A 22,375-nucleotide genomic window follows, 5' to 3' on the forward strand; every position below is an offset into this window, starting at 1 on the left:
GGTCCCTCTTTGTCCATCTGCCATTAGAGAGCAGACAAGCCCAGGCACCCAAAACAAGTGTTTCTGGTTGCACTCGAAGATGATGCCATTGCCTTCCAACTGCAAGGACAACAACTGCGAGTAACAACGCTCGGACATCCTGACAGCCACCCGGGTCACTCCCAGAGAGGAAATCTATCATGCAAGACATTTTTTTAATTCCCTTCACCAGTAACTTAAGGAGGTGCCAAAGAGTTGATGAGCCTGGTAGGACATTAATGAGAAGAAGCTTGATTTTAAACACACAAACCGCTAGAAATGAGTCCAGTGTGTTTGTCACCTTTGTGCCTGGAGATGCCATCTGGCTTGTAAAGCAACCTTTTCCTGTCCCTTAAGGGAACTTGAACTTGCAAAGAGAAGCCTTTCATTTTATTTGGTAGCAAAAGTCATTAGTTAAAAAAGCAACACATCTTTAGCTCCAGGATGCAAGGCATAATCCTAAGAAACATCCATGAAGACATGTCCTAGATGGGACAAGAAGGGCCTACCATCACTCTCTTAATGGTGTTAAGTCTTTGGAGAAACAGCATTTGTCTTCCCCAAGCGCTGGCCTGTTTGTAGCGGGGAATGTAATTAAATGATGCTGTCAAGATCTTTTCATTGTGAAGTCTTCCTTTCACACATGTGTAACACCTCTACAACACTTTTAGCTCAGCGTGCTGCTGCTGTTTAACTCTACTTACTTTTTCCGTGCCTACTTAAGTTCACAAGCAACACCGTGGTTAGTGTTTGCAGCTTTATTCCAGAGCGAGTTTGCTAATGATGTTCATTTGCGAGCAAATGGCTGGAAAGACAAAAGTTGGCAAACCACTTCCCTCATCAGGGAACACATCTCTCAAGGACTTGAACTCTAGCATATAGGATGAATAATTCATCAGCGAAAGAAATGACAGCCTTCAGAAAGTAGTGGGGGAAGCATTGACACCGTCAGAAAAGTCTGGCTTTGTTCCTTGAAAATGCACCAGGGGATTAAACAGCTCAAAGAATGCATGTCAGGCTAAATGGCTCTGAGACAGCCAACAAAGCCTGCTGTAAATAATTGAGACCTGACTATCCTCTGGAACTGATAACTACACAGCCCAGCTCTGACATTAATGGGGAAAGATGTTTTGAAGGTTGGGACAGTTTGGGGGATCTCAATATATTATGAATTCTGTTTTGTATTGGGGGATCGCCTTGCATAAATCTCTCAAACCAGGAACCATTTGCACTTGGGCTTATTTACTTGGCTGGATTTTTTGTCTGCAGCAGTGATTCTCAACCAGGGTGATGTGGCCCGACCACAGGGAGGTAAGCTTTGCAATATATACATTAGGTTTTGAAACCGGGCATTGCCCAGTGATGGAGGGTTGTCTTGAGTCCAAAAAGGTTGACAACCAGTGGTCTATACTGACAGCTAGAGTCAACCTAACATTGCCTGAAAGCCCACATCTGCTCTGTATAAATTGCAAGGTCAACATCTGGCGGCAGCCTAAACCAAGCCTAGAAGTTTTGTTGAAACGTCTCGGCACGGAGGTTGACTTCTGCACCTTGCCTCTTCTCTTATCTGTCTGCAGCGTGTCTGGGACTTACCCATGCATGCACAATTTGATCGGAGGACTGGAAGGGAGCTCCCAAGACGTTGAATCTGGGTTTCTGTATTTATCCAAAAAGATTTCTTACACACTATAAAATTACAAAGCACTTAATAAAGCATCCCAGGAGACACCCAGAGCAAGAGGAACACTATTGTCTTGGCTACTGTAATAGCAGGGAATTTGTTAGGTAAAATGTGCTCGGATGATGCTAGGAAGCCATCCCTGCCCCATAGTATGGAGGGAGGCAAAATCCACCCAACAGATCTTCCCAATCCAAACACAGAGAAGGAAAAATAATTCCTCCTGGCCCATCCCAGTGAAGCCTTGAAGCACTGGGAAGAGACATCTCCCATTCTGCAAAGCTATCCACATGTATATCACTCATTTCAACCCCGCCATGAAGACACTGAGCTCTGAGCCTTGACCTTAAAGCCAAGCTCCTGAGTGCATGACTTTGCACTGCACCCCATTTCTGTTGCTCTGTTTCCCAGGGGTCTTGTATTTTCCCTGTATAATCTGATCCTTCTCTATAAGGACAGCGCCTCCCAACCTAGTGCTCTTGGACCATCAATGGGAAAATCACAGTAAAAGGCACTTGCCTGATATAGCCAAGGTCAGACAGCCCCAGGGGAACTTCCAGCAGTGCACTTGGACAAAGAGTCTGAAATCTCCTTAGGCATTTATCATCCTCTTTGACCACCGATGGTCTCGATTTAGGTGTCAGGCATTTTTCAACCCACTGCTCTGCAACTACTGCCTACACTACATTTCCGTTTGGCATACAAACTTCCTCAGATCCCACAAGTCTGTATCTACTTGTTGCACGGAGATCACTAATGTGTGTTAAATAAGATGGTTGTGAAGACCGATTTCTGAACACCACCGTGTTCTCTCTCCCATCTCTCATCCCATAAAAAATAATTTCTCTCCCATCAGACAACTTCCCTTTCAATATAACCCATTGTATAACCTCTTATTCCAACTCCTTACCCACCTTGCAGTTATACATGAAGTCCTCCTATAGCAATCCCATGACTCCCTGTTCCTGACTTCCAGCCATTTTACACTGGGGGTTGGACTAGATGACCTCCTGAGGTCCCGTCTAGCCCTAATTTTCTAATTCTACATCTCTCTCTACTGTCTCTGCACAACACAGACCTGGAAGGAGAGACAAGTACTCCAAAGACTGATTCCTAGACTGGCCCTTTAAGGATCTGATATGTAGGAAGCTTGAGTTCATGAAAGCTTCTGTTATATTTCCTTGATTTAGTTAGTCTATAAGTGCAAATGTATCCTGCCTTCTTCAAGGAAAAGTCAAGCTACATCTTAGTGCTTTGTTTAAAAGATGAGAGGAGCCTGAATGAGCTTGCATTTTAAAAAATAATAAAGGCTGAGAGGAGATATCGCTACTGCCTAGTAGAACCTGGGTAGAAAGCATTGGTTAAGCTGATGGCATAAGAACAAGCAGGCATAAACTGGCTGCAAAGAAATTTAGGCCAGAAGTTGGGTTTCTAACCGTCAAGAGAATGAGGTTTGGGAGTCCTTTCAATTATAATAGAAGAAATTTAAAAAAAAGCCCCAACAGATTTCTCTTTTTTTTTTTGAGAGGGAGCTGGATCATCTTATGAATGGCATAGTAGACACGATAAGAGACAGAGGACAATAACCACAGAAGTCCCTGCCTTCTGGGTCCATCGTAGATACTTACCAGGCTCTCGATTGCTATAGTATCCATCGTCTTCTCAACATCCCTGTGAGGTAGCAAAAGATTTAGGTTACCAGCGGAGACCTGAAGCATAAAGACACTACATCACACATCACATAGGAAGACAAGAGCCAGGAATTTAACCCAGGTGCATTAACTTCCAGGTTCAACATCCTAACCCCTGGACCAGCCCCCTTCGTTCGAGCAGCCCCGACTCTTTCATGCTGCCTGGGCTGTCTTCCAGCTTCTGGGCCAGCTCTGTCCTGGGCATGTGAAGTATGCAGAGACAATGCACCAAAAAATATAAGTGCTGGTAGTCCTATGGAAACAGTCTGGTAGTGTCCAGCTCAATCCTGGCCTGCTACACTGAAAAGACTTTAAGTAGGTGCCATCAATGGATGACAAATGCAGCTTTTTCAACAACTTTTCCACCCAGGCTTTTTTATATAGGTATAGGTATCAATTGGTTTAAAACGGTCTTAAAATAATTGAACTAGAACTTGCATATTTTTTTCCATGGAAACCAAGAAGCGGGAGGTGGGGAGGTGAGAAACCATGGAAAATTCCTGCTTTTGTGTTATGGGTTAAAGCACAGCTTCTGTTGCCGACCTGACCCCTGGCAGATTCTTCAGCATGGAAGCTGTGCAAAGGAATGTTAATTTAGTCCAACAGAAATTAATTAACCAGGATACGGTATAATTAACTGCTCCTGCTGCTGCTGCTGAGCTATGATCACCTTTCTAAGGATCTCGTAGGTCACTCCTAGTACGAGCAGTTCACCTTATTTGTATGCACTGGAGGCTTTGGGTGATAAATGGTATCATCAGGTGTTTGTTATAAAGCAGGATGGAAACACGGAGAGCTGATGGCTCTCTCAATTATTGGCCAAGACAACTAAAAAAGAATATAATGCTATGCCAGGATATTCACTCCACTGAGGAGCACAAAGGAAATTTCAGATTAAATAAAGTGAGGGGGGAAAACATATAGAGAAAAAAAATATATAGCCAGCCAAACGAAGGGAAGGGAACAAAGAAATAAGACTGATGAACCATGCAGCAGAAGGACAAATATGAATGATTACAAACAGTTTAATGAGATGCACCAAGATTTAAGCATTAGTGATGGGAGTTTTGAGCGGATCCCTCTATGCCCTTCATTTCCTCTCCATCGGAGCTTCTTCCTTTGTTATACGAGCTATCTTGCCTCCAGTTGCACCATCATTGTAAAAGTAATTAAGTTTTTGGAAGGCATCGCAATCTGCCATCTCCGAAATTCAGCGACACATGATCACCGAGTTCTCGAGGCACGGAGGATAAACGCGGGCTGCTCTTTCACTAATCATAGCACTGGACATTTTCTGGAGGTTAGCCCGGGCAATGGACGTCAAACCACTGTATTCTCATCCCAACCATTACCAGTCTGAACCAACTACCCCACATTAATAGGTGAGATAAGTTTGTCTTTGTTTTTTGAAATGTCAATGAAATTGCCCAAAATTTCAAATAAATTGGATCCTTGGAGTCTCAGACCAGCAGAGACTCCCTGTGCCTGAAGAAGGGCGATTGCACCCAAAAGCTTGCCAAGAACTTTGTTTTCCAACTACTCAGTTGGTCTAACAAGAGATACCACATCTACTCCGAGACCCTGGCCTGCAAATAAATTGGAAGAATTTTTCTAGCTGGCCAAAACGTTTTTCAAAGCTGGCCAAAATGTTCAGAGTTGCCAAAATTAAAATGTCAGCTGTTTCAAAATTTGAAATGTTCAGAGCTTCAAAAATTAAAATGAAAGAAAAAAAACCCATAACCAACTTCACGCTTATCCCTGTGAACGCTTTATTTGATAAATTATTTATTTGTAACTAGCAACAAGCCAGGATGCTAGACATGGAACAAAACCAGTGGTTCTTGTCCCAAAACAAAAAAAATAGATGTGACTGATTAGATAAATCAGTGCCTTATTTCTGCAATTCACCATTCCCCAAGGGAACGCAACCAATGACAAATTATCCGGTATGGACTAATTAACAGGAGTTGATAATTGGGGAGGGGGTGCTGGCAGGGAATCAAAACAATGGTGGATTAAGCGTTTAGAGGTGAATTATCTCATAGGTGAATTAATCAAAGTTTACTCTTTTCTTTAGCAAAGTCCAATATTAATGCTTGGAGTGCATAGAGCACAGATGATTTCCACATGCCTCTCGTGAAAACGGCACACCATTTTTCCTAAGCCACAGACACCAACTTTTAATGACCGGCAGCTAGGGGAGGCAGAACATATGCAAACAGGGTTAGAGCAAAAGCACGGAGGGCTCAAGACATGATGGGCACATCTACACAAGACATTTACTGTGGAGTGGCCTAATGAACTCTGCAGTAAAGTCGTGGTGTCTACACATGCGGCCCTATTAGGGCACAGGAAACCAATTAACTCTGCTGTAGGTTAGTCCTTGTAAACACAAGTACTATCCTGCAGCAGCGTTCTGCAGTGCTCAGCAATGCATGTGTAGACGCTGGCTGGGCTGGCTGGGGCACAAGGATGCTTCAATGCTTCAAAGCACCCTCGTGCCCGAGCCAGCCCCTTTGCAGCACACTAAGTCGGGAGGAGCAGCCCCGGGCTGGCACACTGACCCCCTGGGTCCCCTGCCAACCAGGGCTGCTCCAACCCAGCTCAACATGCTACAGTCCCAGGCACACATGTAGACACCAATAGATGTTGGTGTGTTTTGAAAGGTTTGGTCCATGTCACTATGAAACATCCTATGAGCAATACGTCTCTGAAAGGGATTGAAGCTCACTTGAACCAGCTAGAGGAGCAATGGGGAAAAAACGTTAGTGCTGAAGCCAAAGACACCAAAGACGTTTGGGCCACTGTAGCTATGTGATGCACCGTTGTGTAAAGCAGCAACCTAGGGCTTCGTGCTAACAGGATTCACGCACAGAAGAACGAGAACAAGGTCTGAGGCATGACATGCTGTCTGCTGTGTCTACTCACCCCAACTCCATCATTCTCGCAATTCGCTTTGGTGTATATTTGTGAAATGGCAAAGGGTGAGAGTCCAGCTTGCGAAAGAGTAGGTCTTTTAAGTAACAGTCTGTATGTTTTTGTTTCCCAATATATCCGTTCATCCACATTGCAAGAACTTTCATGCTTTCTACAGATACAATTTTTTTTCCCTTTCTCTAAGGAGAAAGGGACTTGACTTTAAACTTCAAATCCAAACCCACTATACTTTGGGAGTATTTCGGTCTAGGATGTCACATTGATTTTTCAAGGACAAACAGCCCAGAAACATGTGATTTATCTATTTCTGGGGTTCAGTAGTCAAAGTCATTCTTTCTTGCCGTGACTCAATCACCCACCTTTGCTTTCTTCTGGGATGTAGGGTTCTCCCTTTTCCTGGCTTATCAGGTGAATACCGGAGCTGGTTGCTCCCCCTCCATTGTTTCTGTAGGGGACATAGGAACAATAAGAATGGAGGACATAGAGGAGCTTCTGTGCTAAGACCATCGCCTGAATCCATACAGGACAGAAAATGGCTCGCTAAAAGGATAGACCCATAGAGATGCCTTCTACTCCCTGCCCTCAATGCCACAATTAGAGCTACAAATCCTGGCATCCTTTACGGGGTTGATTAAAAATCTGAACCTTGAGCTCCAACTTTAATGGCACCCTGAATCCCACTGTCCGGGCCATCTCTCTTTGAAGAAAGGAAACGAAAAGGTTCCCCCATCATAACTTCTAAGACCAGAGATCAGATTTGTATCTCTGAAGATAACCCCCTAACAGATGAGATTAATATCTCACAAAGTTCAATTGCAATTAAAAACCATTGAGCACTTTTCCTATTAAGATGTCAAAATACTATAGAAACCTTGAAGTATTATGTACACACACCGCATTCAAAGAACATAAAGACTGTGCAGTACAGCTTTTGTGAGTCTACATCATGATGCAGTTGTAATTACACAATCACCCCCCCCCCCACACACACCCCTTTATTAATTAAATGCATTGCACTTCGCTGGACAGTACAAAACTCTACAATAGGCAGGCCAGCAAGGGCTTGGTATTGCAGATTGTAAGTTGTGCACCAAGCAATTAATAAAGCAGTTCATTACCACTAATCCCTATTGCAAACATTTAGATCAGAAAGGAAAGAAAAAAACCTCTCAAACTCTTGGTTCAGAGATGATACCTTTTATTAGACCAACTAAGAAATTGCAAGAATCTTTTTCTGCAAGCTTTCTGGCTCATGTGTCCTCCCTCAGGCTCAGGGAAAATTAAACATGGTAAAAAGTCACATAGGTAGAAAATAAGCTTAATTTTTGCACAGAAGCAGCTCAAGGTGGAAGTCTGTTCCTCTGGGTTCATGACCAACACAGCTACCAAATACAGCCCTGAAATTTAGATCAGATGCATTCAGTCCCAATGAACGGGCCACATGCTTCCTGAGCACGTCTTAGACACCAAAGGGGAAGCATTCCTAGATGAACTACAGCAAACGCTCTCTGCTCGTTCAATAATAATACAAAAACTATAGGACGTTAGATCAGAGATTCAGCCCACAGGACAGATCCGTGACACTGGTGGGGATTTGGCAGTGGGGGTGGGAGAGAAAGGGGGAAAGAAAGGGTGGTGGAGGAGAAAAATCAGTGCAGCTGTAGCCAGGTTGCAAAGAGCAGCCAAGCTGCGATTGGCCCGCTGTTCCTAAAAGACTGCCAACCCCCGCATCAGATCCCTTGCACCGTGACTGATAGGTGTTGCATTATTCACAACTGCAGAAAAGGCATGGCCAATGCACGCAATGAAAAAGGATCTCCAAAATTTGCGCTAGCATTTCCCCCCTCAAGAGCCCCAGGCAATTATGCGGCAGAGCCGGTTGCAGCTCTGGAGCCCTTTTGAAGTTCTCTTTTGGTGCCCGTAGCGGAGCCCTCCCTGCCGATCGTCTTTCTTACAGCAGCTCTTCGGGCAATGAAGCCACCAAAGTCTTTGAACAACTTGGGCTTCCAAGTTAAATGCCCTTTGCCACGTCGAGCATTCCCAACGCATCTATTAAAATGTGGCAGAGGCAACACGCGCGCACACGGAGATGGCACCAAGCAGAGGGAAGGGGGAGCCCCGAGTCTGGGTGCAATCACAGTGCCTCAAAATCTTCAGGCCTTTTTGGTTGCCATGGCAATGTGTTTCTATGGAAGCCAAATCCGAAGCCTATTCCTGCCACTCTGAGGGTCCACGGTAAAATTACTAGCCTTGGAAATTAGCCAAGTTACTTGTCAATTGTAAACCGAGCCTCCCACCAACACCCACAAACAATAAACCTGGCTTTCTATTCCTGACAGAAGGATTAAATAAAGAGGGAGACGGAGGGAGCTCGATAAAGAGCGAACAAGACCCGTATCGACCCACCCACCCCGGCATCCCAAGGGACAGACAGAAAGGAAAAGGCTTCTGAAAAGCTCCATCCCCATAAATAAATACCTACAAAGAAATCCAGCACTGGATATTGTTGTTAAAGCCACTTTAACACGCGTCAAGCAGGGAGTTTACACAGGCTTTTGCTGCAAAACTTTAGTGAAGGACCTAAAACGCTTTGAAATTAAATACCGAGGAGTCCCTTTCCCTTGACTTGCAATGTCTTGCCTAGGACTTGTGAATCCAGAACAATTTACTAGGTGAAATTCTTGGCCCACCTTCAAGCTCTACAACATAAGCCTCACGGCTGACCCTGCTGGTTAGATCACAAGGAGCACGTCTACATGTTCATTAACGCACGGTAGTCCCAGTGCATTACATTTTGTACTTGCTATTACAGCTGCTAACATAACGCACCATAATCAATGCTACTGTGCAGTAGTGCCAGCACACTTTTTAGGTGACGCTAATGCATGGTAGACTAATTCTCCTGTGCATTAGAGCATTAGCACGGTTTTTGCCTGCCGTGTTAATGCACAGTTGAATTAATCTGCTGCACATTAGTGTCTCATGTAGACCCAAGGTCTACTCAAGCCCCACAATGGGATTGCAAGTTCACAATGAAGACCCCGAAGGAGGGGAGGGACAAACTTTGATTCAGGACAGTTAAGATGATGCACGATTCCCTTTTTTTAGGGCGTGCAACTTTCCTTAAATGGATCCTAATTCTGAGGTCAATCCTAGTTCCTTACTTTGATCCTAATTAAATCAATCCTGATTTTATTAATCTGAATAAAAGGGGAAGGGAGGATGTGGGATGCTTGAAAAGAGCAGCAGTTAGGAGCACCAGTTACCACTGCTTACTGGGAGCTGTGGGAGTGATTCAAAGACATGCAATGGTGACTGCTTACCTACTGAGTTGCTGACCGATCTGTGATGACATTTTGCCACCCTGTTTAAATGGCAGCACCTTGAGTCATCCTAATAGGTCAAGGGAAATGGCAGAAGCATAAAGCTACCTATTCAGCCTCTCCACTGCTAACCTGAGTGATTCACTGGAGTGAGTCCCTGCGGCATTGACCCAGTGTGTGTGGTGTGATTTAGGGAGGAAAATGAAACACTTTCTCTAGGCCACCTGAAAACAAGCACAAAGCCAGTGATGCTTCAAAGAGACACTATTCAGCCAATACCTAATCTTGTGAGTCAAGGGCTATGTTCCCATCTTTCAGATGAAAGTGAACTGAGTCATTTTAAAGCTGCTGGCAGAAGTTCAAATTTTTCATTTACAGGGGGAGGGAAAAAAAAAAGAAAAAGCTGAACACATTGAATGAACACTACTTCTCTTCTAAAGGCTAAGGGTTTTTAATATTTCTATTCTGATTTCAATAGAAAAAGGTACAGGAGGTAAGATGGGCAAGAACAAAGGTCTGGTATTATCATCAGGTACATTTGACTTAGGAAGGCAACAGCTCTCAAGAACAATTACTAGCTGCTTAGCGGCTACATTCCCTACCACACCACTTCTTTCTTATTTATTAAGTCGGAAGGCAAGGTAAAGTTGCACTTTGTAGACAAACTAAATCAGAGATGTGTGTAGCATAAGATTTTGTAAGCAGAGGGCTTATTTCAGAGGGGAAATCATCCCTTCACAGCAACTGATTAAATTGGTCTTCTGCTTAGGAAAGCTTATTCAATCAGCTGCTATGAAAGGATAGTGTCCCCCTCTGATGAAATAACCCCCTCCACTTATCAAAGCTCATCTCCGAATCAGTTGGTGCAAACTTACCTTGCCTTCTGCCCAACTTCAAGCATACTTCTGTTTACGGAGAACAACATTAGAGGCAGTCCTTGCTCCATGTAGGAGACAGGGGCAAAGACACGATTTTACAGCACAATTTAACAAAACCTGGGATTGAATACGTCCAGAGGGCTGCCTTTTTTTTTTAATGAGGGCAAGACTCAAGTTCTCAGCAAGGCTGATGCAGAGGCATCGGCAGCTGGGCTTTGAATTCTGGCTATGTTCCGAGGTATTCGTGAAGATTTCCTGACTACAACAGCGGCTTTCAACTTGTCTGTCCCAGCTTTAGTTTTCGTAGGTCAACCCGTGCTGCCAAAGGAATTCGGTGCTTCACTTCTGGAATTAGTGCTACACACGCACATACACGGAGAAGCGTTTTTATTAGGGCTGTGCGAAACGGTGCTGTTTCGTTTCGACTTCCATTTCAACAGGACAGCATTTCGTTTAGAGTTTCGTTTCGTTTCGAAGCACTGTTCCGTTTTGTTTCGTTGAAACTGTTTCGCCCGGAGGCTCTAATGGGGAAGCACAAAACTGCCTATAACTTTGTCATTTCTTAGCAGATTTGGATGAAAACAGCAGGGATGGTAGCCCCTTCTGAGGGCACAAAGCCTGCCAAGTTTCAAGCACATAGGTGCAGGGGCTTCTGGGAAAAAAAGTCTTTTGTTTTGTTTCGATTTCACTGTTTCGAGCTCAAAATGAGTTGAAACAGCATCAAAACAAAACACCTGGCGAAATTTCGCATGGTCCTAGTTTTTATGATCCTCTAAGCCAGGGGTGTACAACTCATTAGGTCCCACAGGCTGGACGGCCCACCTCTGGTAGCAGAGCAACAGCTGGCCAGCACAACTTGGAAGGTGCTGTACCAGCTGTGCCAGAATCCAGGGGGCAAATAATGCAACCCCTGTTCACCCCCCACCCCAATGACCACCAACTGTAGTCACCACTGGCAACCGAAGTCTCCAAATTGGGTGCAGGTGAAGGAGTGCTAGGTGACAATATAACCGCTATCAAATCACCCTTCCGTTCACTTCGTAGTTAAAACAGGTAATTAAAAACAAAAAACAAGCTGGTCTCGAAAGGTTCGCTTAGTTCCTAACTTTGTAAGAAAAGAAACCAAAACCCTACAAGTGAATTCACATTTTTTACTTTTGCATGCTTAAAAATAAAGCATCAGCTGAATTTAATGCTATGACTGTGTTTCTCCTCCTCAAATTCTTCCAACTTCAACTCTCATTGACATGCCAAAAAGCAAATCAAATCAAACTCTCAGAAGAGACCAGAGAAAATCAGGTAAAGCTTACAATTCCTGAATCAGCTGTTGTTGGACACCAGGTACGTATTACCCACCAGAATTAAAAGGAATATTCTCCAAGGGATAATTCAGGAATATCTAATGCATTCTATACATCCAATAACTAAGAATTTCTCTTCTCCCCATGTGCATGGAAGTTTTTATAGATCTAGGGTGCATAGAAAGGCCACATCCAACTCACAGGTACGGATCTTAGTGGAGTTTAAGCCTTTGTTTTGTACAGAACAATGCAGCATTGTCTAATCAAAACAGCGCAACCTGCATACACAAAAGCTGACAGATGCTATGGAAAGAGGTACTGAAATGTTCACCCCATCCTCCCTTGTGCAGTGCCAAAAGGCAAGAAAATAGGACTTGCAAATTGATGTGGCATGCTCCCGTGTGCACACTGTGCGGGCCGGGAGCGGTCCGAGGCCCTTTTTTCGCGCGGCGGACTGTAGCCAGCAGCCCGGACATGCCGGGTCGGGGAAGGCAGGCGACACGCTAGAATTAGGCACGGAAGCTTAGTGGTTGTTTAAGATTGTTTACTTACACCGTGGATGGTCGCGGTGAAGGCAGGAAAACTTCCCGGAAAACTTCGCTTACGTTGCAGTTTCAACTCGACTCGGACAGAGCTCTGGATACACTCACACGAAGTTTGCTAGGCTTCGTGGAACTTGCGCGCAGGGAAGGGTACGTCGAGGGATTAGGCGGCAACGGGGAGAGGCGAGAGGCTGATCAGACCCCTGTAGCCTTCTTGATATACACGCTGGGTCCAATAGGCTCCACAGCGCTTAGAGATCTTCACGAGACGTACAGTTCTCTTCCTCCTGATAGTCGTGGAGTCCTCCAACTTGGGCGGAAACTGCTCAAGCCTCTTATACGGCTAGCAAGCCAATCACTAGCCACCACGTGGGAATAATTTAGAACTAGCCAATAGTGGGACACAAATCTGCATACGAATGGCGGGAACTCTTTGCACTGTGCATTTCTCTTTTTGCAACCTAGAAATGCACCCTGCAAAGAAAGCTACAAGCGGCGGGAAAATAATTTAGCAGTGCCGAAGCACACACAAACAAAAATCACACCTTTGGGTTGTGACACACACATGCATAGGACATGCTTCCCCCCTCCCTTCCATCCCAGCTGATGCAGCAGGGAGTTTGGCCCAGTGAGCAGAGGGGTGCTGTGGTCTCTGCTCCACCGGCCTGCCCTCTCCCTGGCTCCCACCACGCTGCCTGGACACGGATGTTACTTCTCGCATAAGCTCCCAGTCAAACCCCGCATTTGCGAATCCCTGCTCTCTGGTCACGGAGCATGCTGCCAAATGCAGTCACTCCCTGGCTCCAAATCACCATCATCACTCCCAATGCTGATCTGATCTGAGCTGAGAGTTAAGAATTTGGCCTTGATTCAAAGAAGAGGAAAGAAACTGGACCTATGTCTCGAGTTCAGGCTCACAATCCTGGGCTTAAAATCACTTGGTGAAATTCCCTGGGGCACATTATGCAGGTCAGACTATATCATAATGGTCCTTTCTGGGAAGAAAAAGTCTATGCATGCCTTCATTTCATCACAAAGAGATTATATGAAGCTCCAGAGACGGATAAAGAAATGAGGCATTGTAGAAATGAGGTACATTTAATTTTCAGCACACAAGTTAAAAGTGTCACAGAAGAATAAATGGTTGTTTCCCGAGTAGTCGAAGTCTCCAAAAATCAGACCGAAAAGGCACAGGCAATTATGGAATGTGTTAAATTTATAGCTAAAAATTTTTTTAATAAAACCAAAGCTAAGGTACATAACCTGTATCACTGGCACAACATATAAAATAATTTAAGTATAACCATTTTCTTTCATCACCAATACATTAGGTTGTATCAAAATATTATTTACAAAGTGCACATTTCTAAAAGGCAAAGTGTGAACCTGTTCTAGTATAGACTACTTCTCTACTTCCAACGGGATGTTGAATTTGTTTCTTGTGTCCGTCCTCCTGCAGCTTAAGATTATTACTACTGGCATTTGCAGATAATGTATTTTTCACCTTGCACACAACACATGGGCATAAATGTTCAAAAATGTCTCCTAACACATTGGGGGGCCAACCTGACACACCTTAAATCGCCCAATTTTCACAGTTTATATGCTGAGCACTTTCTTAAAAAAATATATAAAGTGCTTGTGAGGTGAGCCCACACTGGACACCCCAAAAAATCTTGTGCAACCTTGCAAAAATCTGCTGAATTAACTTCTACGGCAGCTCTCAAGGCACTCTGGGTCACACAGAGAGCTATAATACAGGGTTAAAAAAAAAGAAAATCTGATCTAAACCCCGTTCATTTGTTTCGATGGCCTCAAGGCGCTGACTGCTACATGCAATACCTGTGCACTGGTGGGAAAGGCTCAGATTTCTCACCAAAATAAGTCATTGGAGCCAGTCCCTCCCATCTCAAAACATACAATCCAGATGATAAATGAAGAAGTCATTGGAGACAGGTCTAGCTTCAGATCTTGAAGAGCACCAAGAAAAGTATTTGTGGAAAAAACAACATCCCATGTCAAGTTCATCGCCTAAACTAGTTTCAGATTTAAGAATGGAACTGTAAGAAAAGGCAGAATGATAAAAACAGCTGAAAAAATGGGAAGAACTGAGAGTATATATATGACCTACTTACAAGAACACAGAAGTATTAGCTAAGGAAACAAAATATCCCCCCATATTTACAAGTTTGCATACACACCCAGCACAGAGAAGAGCCCCATATCCCTGCCTTTGTATTCAAGGTCATGGACCTGATTTTGCTGTGCATCTATAGTAGCTTGCAAGGTGCTCTTTATCCCAAATGAAGTAGGATCTGGGACCTCTCATCAACATGCAGGACCCAGATTAGTGTATTCTCTTCACTTCTGGAGTCATTATGCTTTTTGACCAGTCCATCAGCGAGCTCTCCTGTGGGCTACAGGAGCAGAACTGAAAGGCTTCCAAGGAGGGGCAAAGTCTTAAGATTTACCTGCAGGGGTGGCAGATCTGAGGAGCCCTTAAGTGCAAAACACGAGAAGCACTTCTCTAATATCCTCAAGCCTGCATTCTCAAGTGTGCTTTTAAGACAAATGAGGAGAGCTTAGTGGTTGATCCTCTGAAGTAACATAGCAGTGAACTCACATTTCTTTTGTTTAAAAAACTTCTGTTAAATACCTTACTGCACCAAAATAGACTGCATAAAAATTGCCCCTTAAAGCTGGAAGCCACTTTATAATGAGCTTCCTGATAAAAGTCATTTGGCCTTGATGTAACTATCTGTCTTTAAAATAGGGAAAAGGTGACTTCTCTCATTAGCAGCAACAGCAGGGAAATGATGTCAAAGGGCAGCATGAAAAACTGGCTGGAAGTCACCGTTTTTGGTGGCCTGAGTCACTGCTCTTCGTTTGGCCAGACGGGATTTGGACGGAGGAGAGAGCTTCATGGAACACATGGCTTCAGCGATGTTCTCCTGTTCTTCATTCAGTTCGTTCTCATGCTGAGACAGCTGCCGGTTCAGGGCAATGGCTTCTGCTGCAAAAAGCGTCAAGTCTTTCGTGCTACTATTCCTTTTGGAAGGAAAAAGGAGAAGAATTAATAATGGGCACAGAAACTCCCAGCCATGCACCTGACAAGGGCCAGATCAGTTTACAGTGAGATGCTTTTTCGTGCTGGGAACAGGAGCTGGGGTTTCTAGATCACAAAACCACTTTGCTACATTGCCTGTAGCTCATAACCTTTAATCAAAAATCACTTGGAATGATGCCTGACCTACTCGATTTCATATGAATGGCCCAGACTTCAATGAGAGCAAGAACAAATCCTACTGGTGTAATATTTCAATGATGGGAGGATGCTTAATGTCTCTTTGGCACCACTGTCTTTTTTCCTTCTGTGATCCAAACCACCTCAGGATTTCTCCAAATTCCTCATAAAAAAAATAGATTCTCTTAATGTTGCGTTCCTACTACTGAAACAACTTCAAATACCTTACCCATTACTGAATCAAAAATAGATTATGTATTATAAACAGAGACCATTATATGCGTGCATGTGTATGTATATGTATATATGTATAACTATCTATGTATTATAAATAAGGGCTGCAGAGAAAAGACTATCAACCAGAGTGAGTTGACTACAAAAAAAGACAGGGAAGTGGTGGGGGGGGCATTGCTGAAAAGAGGAAAGTATTAAAGTAATAAATCCAAATGGACATAGGAGTCAGAAAAGCTAATTCTTTCCTTCCTTGTCTTTTTTGTTCAAATAAATCTCTATTTGGATAGCCTGCTCTCCCCATATCCATTCAGAGCACCTGACAAAATAAGTTCTTGCTTATGAAAGTGTATACATCTCCAATTTAATTTGTTTCTAAGGTGCATCTCTACCCTGCATTCTTCCTGACTTCAGATTAACAAGAAACGGTTACCTTTGAAGAACTTGTGGCGTAGGTAATCCCCTTTCAGGAGCCTGCTGTAAAATTTAATTAAAAAAAGAAAGATGTTTACTTGTTGTCTCTGCTTTGTGGCAACCAAGATTTGTAGTCCTCTTAAACAGAAAACTTCCCTTTCCATCTTTATAACCAAAGCACACTAGATATTTAGTTGCAGATATATTTTCTAAGATATGATAACAAGCCCACGATTATCATATTCTTTTTAACTTTCCTATCTTAAAAGGCCATCCCATAGCGCTGCCGTAATTCATGCAATTGAGACTGCATTAATTCAATTACAAAGCTGACAAAAACAAGCCCTGTTTAGAACCTGCATAAAATATGATACTGGAAGCAAAAAAAAAAAAAAAAAAAAAAGCAAGATCATGCAAAACATTTAGGGACTGCAATACATAAACTAGAATACACTTGGGTTTTTTGGTATCATATTAGAAAACACACACACGAACACACACGTGCCCCTAATTTCCTAGGTACAGTGCCTCACAGCCACAGGGAAAACTCTTTATAAATGCAGAGGCCAGGAATGCGAGACAGCAAAAACTTGGCTTATACTAAATACTTGTGCCCCCAGCAGATGTACACTTAAAGGTGCAATGGGATCGGATGTGCAATCCCCACAACTGTGCTTCCTGCCACGTATGTCCTGATCCCAGGCTGCCCTTGCACTGGTAAGTAGCAAGCTCCCACCGCTGGGAGCCCCAGCAGCTGATCTGGGCTCCCAGCCTCGGGAGCACACCATGCCTCCCACCGCTGGGAGCCCCATCAGCTGACAGGGCTCCCAGCCACGGGGGGTGCAGTGGAGCTCGAGTCCAGCTGTGCCCTGCAGCTGGCAGCCCCAATCTGCCGCTGCTCCCAGCTGAAGGGACATATCAGGAATCGAGGGCTCCAATGCAGCCCGGCAGCTGGGAGTGGCAGCTGATTGCAGCTCCCAGCCTCAGGGGCACATCAGAGCCTTTGATTCTGATGGGCTTACAAAGCTGAGAGCCCCAATTAGCCTGTCCACATGTTCAATTAATGGCATGCTATGAACCAGCTTTAAAGTTACTACACATATTTAGCGTAATAACTTTGTGGCTTATTCCTTGCTTTATCAGACCATTAGCTGAATTAAAGTGTAGCCAAGCAACTACTTAAGATGTGATTAACTGGTTAATCACTTCTTAAGTGTAACGTGCGCCAGGGGCCTTAGACAAAATCCTACATCTATGATACAAATAGCATAACGAGGAATAAATTCTATACCTGAAGAATGCCAAAGCCTGAAGTAACAGCCTTGTGTCCAAACCAAGAGGAGTTATTCTACTTACCCCTTGTAACCATGGATGCTTCAGAACCTGAGCAGCACTCAGTCTTTCTTTGGCATCGCGAACAAGCAACTTTGAGATGAGGTCTTTGGCATCACTGGAAATATGAGACCAGTCTTTGTCAGGGAACTCGTACTTGCCTTCCTGGATACTCTCAAAGAGCTTGTTCTACAAAAAAAGCCCAGCCATTTGCACCATGTATTAGCCCTGTATGATACTCCAAGCCCTATGCCTAAGGAGATAGCATCCCACTTTTAGCTGGAGGATTCTGGGTATGTTAAACTTACTTGGGGATAATGGAATATGGGACCCAGTCCTGAGATTTCACCCTCTAAACCTCCCCCCCCCCCCCAAAAGGAAGAGGGGCTGCTAATTCTCATCTGAGAAGTTAAAAGGGGCATTTTGTACATATCATTAAGTCACTCCCCCACTTTTCAGTTGAGACTTATTTTCTTAAAGGGCTGAGCTATGTGAGGAAGTCAGTACAGCTTGCTCGGTAACCCAGTCTCCTGTCCCAGATAACAAGGCTACCTACAGCTCTCCCCAAGAGATCCACACATGATAGAGGCACCTGGCAAACTCTGCAAACTTCTCCCCTGTCCCAGCCGCAGTCTGTGCCACAGTTCCCCACGAAAGGAGGGTAGCCGCTGAGCATGATGTACAAAATCACCCCGAGACTCCACAGATCACAGCGTTTGTCATAGAACGTGGCCTCCTCTGTGAAGACTTCCACAACCTCTGGTGCCATGTATTCTGCAGAACCGCACTAGGGGACAGAAAAGAAAATAATCTAAATAGCGGTTATCGCTAGTGCACCCAAATCAAACAGCAAAAAGCAGGCAATGAAAACAGGCCAGATTTTAACCTTTTGCTACTTAGAGGAACACTGAAATGACTGAAGCAGTCTAAATACAGGACTGGAAGTCAGGGACTTCTAATCTCATCTCCAATATCAATAGTGGCTTCAAGACAAAACCATTCTGCTTTTTGCATGTTGCAAGAGTAAGACTCGGATTCTGAGAAGCTTATGATGAAGAAAGTGTTTTGAACGTGGAAAAAGCAAGCAATTCCAAAAAAAAGTTATCTAACTGTAGCTTCTGACGGCATGGGACCAACGCAGAACTCAGAGAAGGAAGGGCAGTCGGAAGTCTTGTCAGAATGGAAAGTAGTTAAGTGTGACTTACAGCTGGGGAGAAGTGAGTCAGAATATTCCATTTGCATGCTATTTTAAAATCATAATTGCCACGATCAAGCATGGCTATAAAAAGTAAATTAATTAATGGGGGCTGGTTTATTTATTGTTTAAATAAAATTCTTTAAAAAGCCTCCTGCTCCACTGATAGACAATCTTTTCACTGCACTGCCAAAAAGTAGTACTCTGGCTTTATGTGAGGATATGCTTATAAATTACAGAGACTGTGGAAAGCTTGACATTCTTACTGCAGATAACTACTGAGTCCTCCAACAGCCAGCTACCAACCTGAAATACTGAAAAGCAGTGAAAATTGCCATTTAAACCCAGTTATCACCATAAAAATAAAAGCAATGCAAAAAGCCCCCTTTCAACAGAAAAAATGAGGAAGAGGAATTTTAGTGATGGCAGATCTCACGCCACAAAGTAAATGACAAACAAAGTAAAACAGCTAAATAATCAGTTACTATGCCAGTTGCTTGGCAACTGCAAGAATTAAAGTGGAAGTAAATGTACAAAAATTTGGTTTCCTTAGACTGCGCAATCATGATAACAATATTTAATATGTAACACGCATGAAAAGTGGTCCTGAATATACCTTCGAACAAAAGTCGGCTGACTTATGATAATCACTAATTTCTAAACAAGTTTTCATTTGAGTATTTTAAAGAACCCCCAAATCCTGATACAATTTGTCTTCTCGGCTGTGAGTCATAAAGTCAAATAGATTGTGCACAAGCTCCAGCTAATGCACATGGTATGTTTCAACATACGGTAAAAGTAACTACCCCTGGCTTTGGGACGGTACAGCAAGAATCGTGATGGCATTTGAAGGAGAGAAATCATGTGAAAGTTGCTCGCAGAAATTTGTCATCAAATAAATAAAATCAGAACTGGTAAGTTCCTTTAGCCTGTGAAAGATAGGACAACGGACACTTTCCTGTCCTCTTATTTTTGTGTTGCACTCTCTAAGAAAACTCAAGTCTTGCAACCAAAAGCAATATCAACTTAAACATTTATTTTTTTGCAACTACTTAAGAAAAATCATGTGCATCAAATAAGTTGCATTTCACATGGTAGATAATGAACAGCAAAGCACATTCTGCTATGAAATGGTACCATCTTTTCCCTCATCAAATGGGAGATTCAGGACAGCAGATAAAAGATAGAGAGGTCCTACCCACTAATTCTGGGCTCAGTAGAGGCATCATTTCTACTGTGAATTTTGAATCCTTCACTATTTAGAGAAGGATTCTTTTAAGAAAAAAGCAATAGAGCCGTCTTACGGTGATTTGTCCCTTTCCCCCAAGAGAACATCATTTCAAGTGGAAGTTCACTAAAACTAGAATTGCAAAGAGCACATTTGAGAGCACTGAAACCGTGTGGCATTTGTTTTCTGCCCTGCTATTTTATTATTCATATTGCATCAGCACCCACAGACCTCAATCTGGATGGCTGACCTATTGTGCAAGTTGCTATACAAAATATAATCACAGCCCCTCATCTTAAACAACTCACAATCTAATTTAAGACAAGATGCAACTTGCAAATGTAATAATGAACATCTGCTTATATAGGCTAATTTGGTGCCTAAGTGGATGAATACTGATCTCTATGTTTTATTCCTTTAATTACAGAATGCCCACAACATCTGACACTAAACAAGTAATATTAAATATGATCTCTCCATAGTCAAAATAGTTGCAGTTCACTCTTTATAAACTCTCTTCATTTCAGCAAACTGCTTTACAAGCGAAGCAGAAAAGGCCTAGTTTACGTACTGGAGTAGTTAATTCGGGAGTAGTTATTGGAGTACACGCGCTGTTCAACTTCACTCCGCTGCCAAGGTCAAAGTCACATATTTTCACTGGTGATACCTGAAAACACATGGGGGTGGGGGGAAGGTTAAGGTATGGAAGCCAGGAATTAATGAAACAAGACCGTAGGCATCAAGACCAGTGGTATAAAAAAGCTATTAAGAAAAAAAAATTGAAGAGCACCTTTTCTGGAGATTCACACAATATATTTTCAGGCTTCAGGTCTCGGTGAGCAATCCCTAAAACAGAAGGAAAAACATTATTAAAAACTGTGTATAAAGGAAAAATTTAATATGTTCATCCCATTTTACCTGTCTTCGCTACCAGGGCACCTTATTCTACATTGTGGTTCTCAGTCTGTTTCAAGTCCCTTTAATGATGGAGTAAACAGCTTACTTGTGATGTACATTTGTACAATACAATTCTACAAGTCCTGCTATATCTTTTTATAATTCTAAACGTGTACAAAATTAGCCAAGAAAAGAAAGTCAGCTGTAAGGTGGTGTATTTACATACACAATAATTGAACCAAAGAATTTTTTAACCTTCTTAATAGTACAGTTTGCCTTTTCACTGAGACTGGCTGGTGACAATAGCAGCAAGAAAATAACTATCTTTGAGGCAAATAAAAAGGATTGTTTATCAGGGGAAAATGATGTTCCATTAATTAAGATATTGTAGTATGTTCATTGCTGTGTAAAACAAGAGATGATGGGGAATTCCCAAACTAGTACAGATAAGATGCATTAAAAAGCCTTACGGAGGGAACCTTCCAAGTAATTAATGTGCTTGATTGCTGATGGAAGAAGTCTTCAGGTAGGATTTTAAACACCCATCTGTGCAAACAACACATGAAGGCAGTTGTAGGGTGCCAAATAATTTTTTTCAAAGCCCTAAAACAGGTCATTACCACAAGCTTTTTCAACCAACCTTATCTGAATTAAATGAGAAAGGAAGTTGCATCAAATGATCTTCAAGCCACAAAACTAACTTGTTTGTAATTTAATAATGGTTCCAGCATCACAGTGGCTAAACTTGGGCACTCCCAATCTATGCCTTTAGAGGGGACTTCATAAATGTTCAAGAGGAGAGAATCAAAATCTATTAGATCAGGACACAAACTTGCTTAAAATCTATAGCAATAATTAGATCTCTACCCCAAAGGAATCTTCAAAATATTGATAGCAGTGCAGGCTACACCACTTTCCTTTGCATGGAAGAAGATTAATGAGATAAACAATTCCTCTAGGGTGGTCCACGACAGATTTACAGTGGGGTAACAAGTTTCCCCAATATTTGACCCTAACATCTATCCTGGATTTCTCTGCTGTTTATTATGTTTTTGTGGGATGTGGATTCAAATTTGCATCTCTGATCCATTACAGGAAGACAGGATTGGATGGGATCTTCCTGACCCTAACATCTATCCTGCATTTCATGGGCAATCATTCACCCAAGAACTCACTGGGTGAATGATTTGGAGGGTGGGGGGTTACGTGACCAAGAAAGTTTTTGCTGTCTTCATAGTCTTCACAAGGTCTAATTTCACTAAGCCTTCGGCATTCTCACTTTCTGAATTCTTTGACCATAGAAAGTAGGGCTGTGCGAAACAACATCGTTTCAATTCGACTTCTGTTTCGATGGAACAGTGTTTCATTTTGAGTTTTGCTTCGTTGAAACTGTTTTGCTGTTTTGATGCTGTTTCGATGTTTTGCCTGTAGGTTATTATGGGGAAACATAAAATGCAGCACGCAGG

At 42.9% G+C, this 22,375-nt stretch overlaps 1 protein-coding gene across 4 annotated transcripts in view; it reads right to left on the bottom strand.

Moving 5' to 3' along the window:
- Positions 1–13,447: 13,447 nt before the first annotated feature.
- MKNK1 (MAPK interacting serine/threonine kinase 1) overlaps positions 13,448–22,375 on the bottom strand; it is a 31,175-nt gene continuing 22,247 nt past the window's right edge. For all 4 annotated transcript variants that reach the window (XM_019479293.2, XM_006264038.4, XM_019479292.2 and 1 more), the window contains 6 exons: positions 20,803–20,858; positions 20,584–20,679; positions 18,182–18,376; positions 17,614–17,778; positions 16,277–16,320; positions 13,448–15,416 (listed from right to left, as the gene is read on the bottom strand). In XM_019479293.2, coding sequence (XP_019334838.1) covers positions 15,188–15,416; positions 16,277–16,320; positions 17,614–17,778; positions 18,182–18,376; positions 20,584–20,679; positions 20,803–20,858 — 785 coding nt within the window. In that variant the 3' untranslated portion in view covers positions 13,448–15,187. The remainder of the gene's footprint in view (positions 15,417–16,276; positions 16,321–17,613; positions 17,779–18,181; positions 18,377–20,583; positions 20,680–20,802; positions 20,859–22,375) is intronic.

The sequence above is a fragment of the Alligator mississippiensis genome, chromosome 5 (assembly GCF_030867095.1).
Source record: "Alligator mississippiensis isolate rAllMis1 chromosome 5, rAllMis1, whole genome shotgun sequence".
Lineage (NCBI taxonomy): Eukaryota > Metazoa > Chordata > Crocodylia > Alligatoridae > Alligator > Alligator mississippiensis.